This window comes from Rhagoletis pomonella, unplaced genomic scaffold (genome assembly GCF_013731165.1).
Source record: "Rhagoletis pomonella isolate Grant_MI unplaced genomic scaffold, Rhpom_1.0 Rhpom_scaffold_00001, whole genome shotgun sequence".
NCBI classification, from domain to species: Eukaryota; Metazoa; Arthropoda; class Insecta; order Diptera; family Tephritidae; genus Rhagoletis; species Rhagoletis pomonella.
Window position 1 is genome coordinate 98,275,267 of NW_023458555.1, and position 4,494 is coordinate 98,279,760.

The 4,494-nt window shown below is 34.2% G+C and overlaps 1 protein-coding gene across 1 annotated transcript; it reads right to left on the bottom strand.

Annotated features, from left to right (window-relative positions):
• Nucleotides 1-664: 664 nt before the first annotated feature.
• On the bottom strand, nt 665-3,139 carry LOC118749134 (mediator of RNA polymerase II transcription subunit 16). The gene has a single exon (XM_036483902.1). The coding sequence runs from the start codon at nt 3,022-3,024 to the stop codon at nt 703-705; it is 2,322 nt and encodes a 773-aa protein (XP_036339795.1). The 5' UTR covers nt 3,025-3,139; the 3' UTR covers nt 665-702.
• Nucleotides 3,140-4,494: the final 1,355 nt, after the last annotated feature.

Sequence of the window (4,494 nt, forward strand, 5' to 3'; positions counted from 1 at the left end):
AATAATGTCTAAATGCACAGTTTCCATATGCGCAATTTCGGTGCCCCAAAGGAGAATACTACTTAGTAAGGGTTATAATCCCTAAGCGCGGCCGAAGGCCGCCTACTCAGAAAGAAGTTCGTTTTCATGTATGCACTATTTCGGTTTTTGTCATATGCATTACTTCGGTTTTGAGTCGAAACTGTGCATGTATGCATTAATTCGGTTTTTGTCATATGCATTATTTCGGTTTTGAACCGAAACTGTGCATGTATGCATTACTTCGTTTTTCTCATATGCGTTATTTCGGTTTTCAAACGAAAGTGTGCATGTATGCATTATTTCGGGTTTTTCATATGCATTATTTCGGTTTTCAACCGAAACTGTGCATATATGCATTATTTCGGTTTTTTTCATATGCATAATTTCGGTTTTTCTAATATGCATTATTGCGGTTTTCAACCGAAACTGTGCATATATGCATTATTTCGATTTTTTTCATATGCATTATTTCGGTTTTCAACCGAAACTGTGCATATATGCATTATTTCGGTTTTTTTCGTATGCATTATTTCGGTTTTATTCATATGCATTATTTCGTATGCACAGTTTCCATATGCACAATTTCAGGGTGCCTTCGAAAATACAATTTTAGCTGAGGCAAAATTAAAAAATAAAAAAAATATTTATTTTGTTAATTAAATTATGTTTATTTATGTGTTTTTATACTTTCATCCAGTACCCGCCACAATGACAATACAACCATCGCTGGCACCATGCTTTCATAGCTGCAGTTTTGGCTACGTTTTGTAAGCTATTTACCAAGCCACAACGAATACAGCGTCGAAGTGAACTAGCTTTAGCTCCTAAATGCAAGTTACTCACACCATCTTTCGTGCCACTGGCAAACACGACTTCCTCATAATTTATGTCTTTTAGCCAACTTGGTTCCATTGCTGAAGCAAAAATGAATGGATACGACTTGTAGAGAGATAGGTGGTTGTTTAATAGTGTTGCTGGATTATTAAACTGCCTTTGCGGAATTAATACCTGCGTAGATAAGAGACTGCATTCATCTAATAAAAAATCATCAGGTTCGGCTGTATTTTGAGCGAGACGAGTCAAAAGTCGAAACAAAGTAGCCAGCACATCAATATTTTCCACAGACTTCGTATACGTAGGTAAACATTGGGGGTTTAATAGGCCCCAAATTCTTGTCATTACTAAGAGCTCGCGAATACTGCTAATTGCAACGCTGTCCCTGCTAATATCGTATCCTTGCTTCTTACTTAACTTCGCTTTGATGACTTCATTAGGAAGTTTATTTAATATACTCAATGCTAAATCAGAAACCCACTGGATTAATTGTTGTAAGCTTTGTAATGTCAATGGCTCAACTGCAAAATCTTTGCCATCTAAACTGAATAAAACTTTGTCAATATCTGTAGATTGGTCAGATAGTATCATAGCTAAGTTATCCCCTGGACCTTTATCTTGGCAACTAAGGTCTGCAGGTCGAAGAAGGCTTTTAAATGTTATTGATATTGTGTGTAAAACTATCAAGTTATCGAAATCTTGTTGTCTTGATTGAATTCTGCACATGTTGCTCTTTAAGCACAAGAAATTCGAATAGTAGAAATGTCTAGTTATTGTAGATTGTTTTGTAAAATTTTCGGTTAGTTTTTCAATAAGTATATCGAGATTACCCAAATTAAGCATAAGGATATCACTTGGGTCGATCCCAGTTATTATAGAATACTCTAAAAGCGACGTTTGCAGAGATAACGTATTCAACTTGTAATTCTTTTCAGAAATTGGACTCGTTACTTGCATGGCATACATTTGCCCAAAGTTATCAAAGAGAACAAGTATCTGATTCATGTGCGTTCCGTCTGCTGACACGAACTTGTATTGACCATAACGATCATCCGCCATCGTACGATCTGGTATAGCTAAAGCCACCTTTTTCAAACCAGGTTCAACAATTTGTACAGTATTATCCCTCAGAACAACATAAATTTGCGATATTTGTGTTAAAAGTTTAGAGCTGCAAACGTCTGATATTCCTGCTGTGAAATGCCCTTTTGCTATATTTTCCCAAATCTCGCTCTGAACAAAATCTCCTTTGTTCTTTTGAAGTAATTTATGCACCGATTGATGTTTTTTGCTTAAATGCCACTGCTCAAGTAAACTACCATCCATTGTATTGTATCCGATATAAAGTACATCTTCCTTATTAGAATTAATCCAGCCAATGTTGGATATTTGCTTATAATTGACTGTGTTAGAAAATATACTAGGGAGTGCTTCACTCTTCAGAAATATATTGTCATTATCCAACTTTACTCCAATTTTAAAGCAGTAAACAATTTTTGGCCTACAACTGTAATTCACTGCGACGTTCAGATGGCCACTCGAGCAATGTGACATGCTACAAAGAGAAATGTAAAAACGGGAAAGTCCAATACTTTGCGTATTAGCCTTGAGTTCGATGAAATGGGGATTTGATTCGTTGACTCTTTTGTGTGGGGTAATGAATGCACCTACCAAACCGGATGCCGTAATTATGACAGCTCCTTCAGTTGGCGCATTTCCAAAATGTTCCACTGTTGGGCGATGCTCTAAACGTTCGAATTTATCCGCATATGTCGGCAAGTCCTTTTTCTGTGAGTGAAAATATATACTCTTTCCGTTGTGAAAAAACTTAGCTGATATGATGTCCTCGCCAGGAAAGTTTACTTTGTAAAGCAGAAACCAAGAATTTAACTCTTTTTCTGTTGTCCATATCTCGATTAGTCCAGCATTGTAACCAGCTAGTAGTAGTTCTCCATTACTACTCCACTCTAAAACTGTCAAAACATTCTTGGAATTTGTTACACAATATGTTTGCCACGGAGAAATAAGATCACAAACAAATATCTGGCTTTCGGATTCCAGCTCCTGAAGGACACTGAATGCAACAACATTTCTGGTAGATATTCTACAGATAATTCTTTTGTTTGTATTGGGGGTAGAATTTCCATGAACCTTGTAAATAATAGTCATGGTTTTTTATCTTAAAATACAGCGAAAAGTTTATAGCCTGCTTAAAAGCGCCAATAACGATATCTATTGAAAAGTAAACAAAACTTAGAAATAGGTATGAAACGATACGAGTAAATACAAGTACATACTCGATACTTTTTGATCGATACCAACTAATTTTGGTATCGATATTTTTAAACCAATTATGAAGCGCCTTGTCCTATACCCCCCCGTCTCCACCTTCTACGGATTCTGTTAAAAAAGCTGTGGAAAGACGGAAATGTCAGGTGGAGACTGCAAATTTCCCCAGTCAAAGCATATGGGTCGTTCTTAAAAAACATGACCATTCTGAATTTTGTAATTTTTAAAAATTAAGTTGGCCAAATATGTTTATAATTGGCCTCATGTGGTTACGGATGGTATCAACAATAGGAATCCATAACCAGCAGTATTTTTTTAATTTTTGGAGTTTTTGGAGTTAATAAGTCACAGAGTGGACCGGTAACAGAGGGGACAAATTAACTCAAAAATACCATATTTTAGCTTTTTAATCGAATTTTGGAGAATTTATTTGTCCACTTAATTAATGTACATAAAATATTTATAAAAAAATTATAAAATAAATAAAAAATCACTTTACTCACCGTTTTTCAACAGTAACAGAGTTGACACTGAATAAGGGTACGTACCCGGCATACAATTGGGTTCCTTACTCAACAACGCACTAAACAAGACTGAACAGTTCAAAACACATTTTGTTGATTTTAGCTAAGTTATGATGGAGAAGCATAAGAGAAATATACGCGTCATAACGTTTAACAAACATTTTTCAATAAAATGAGTGGACGTAACAGAGGGGACCAAAACCTGGGGACACAAATTTTCTTCATAAAAATTATACAAAAAAATTATTTTTCATCATTCTTTTCTATATATGGTATTAATATACACAAACTGAATAACAAAAATTGTAAATATAATTTTTTTTTAATTTTATTTCAACTGAAAATAACTATTAAATTTTTATAAATTGGCTCGGGACACAGGTTTTTGCTAATAAAAAATATTTTTTAAGTTATTTTCAGATAATTAATTATTTTTTTTTTATAATATAGTTACGTAGAATCGATAATAATTTATAAAAATGCAGATATTTTTCTATTTTCTTTTTGAAGAAACAAAATATTAAATAGTAAAGTCTGGGGACACCAATTGGTCATGTTTTTTAAGAACGACCCATATAATTCATGCCGAATTTCGGCTGAGATTTCCAATAATGGACCAATTCCCATTTGAGGCAAAGTATCACAATTTTTCTAATGAAATTTGCAGGGGGTGTTGAGGAAGTGCTCATTGACAGATATATTCAACATTTTGCGTAGAAATGGTAGCAGTTGTAAAGTTATTTGTTGTTAAAATTTCCCCATTACCTTACAAATTTTTTATATCAACACTGCACTAATCACTTCATTTCATTATTATATCAGTTTT

Coding starts and splice junctions, on each gene's coding strand:
- LOC118749134 (XM_036483902.1), bottom strand. CDS start 3,024: ATGACTATTATTTACAAGGTTCATGGAAATTCTACCCCCAATACAAAC.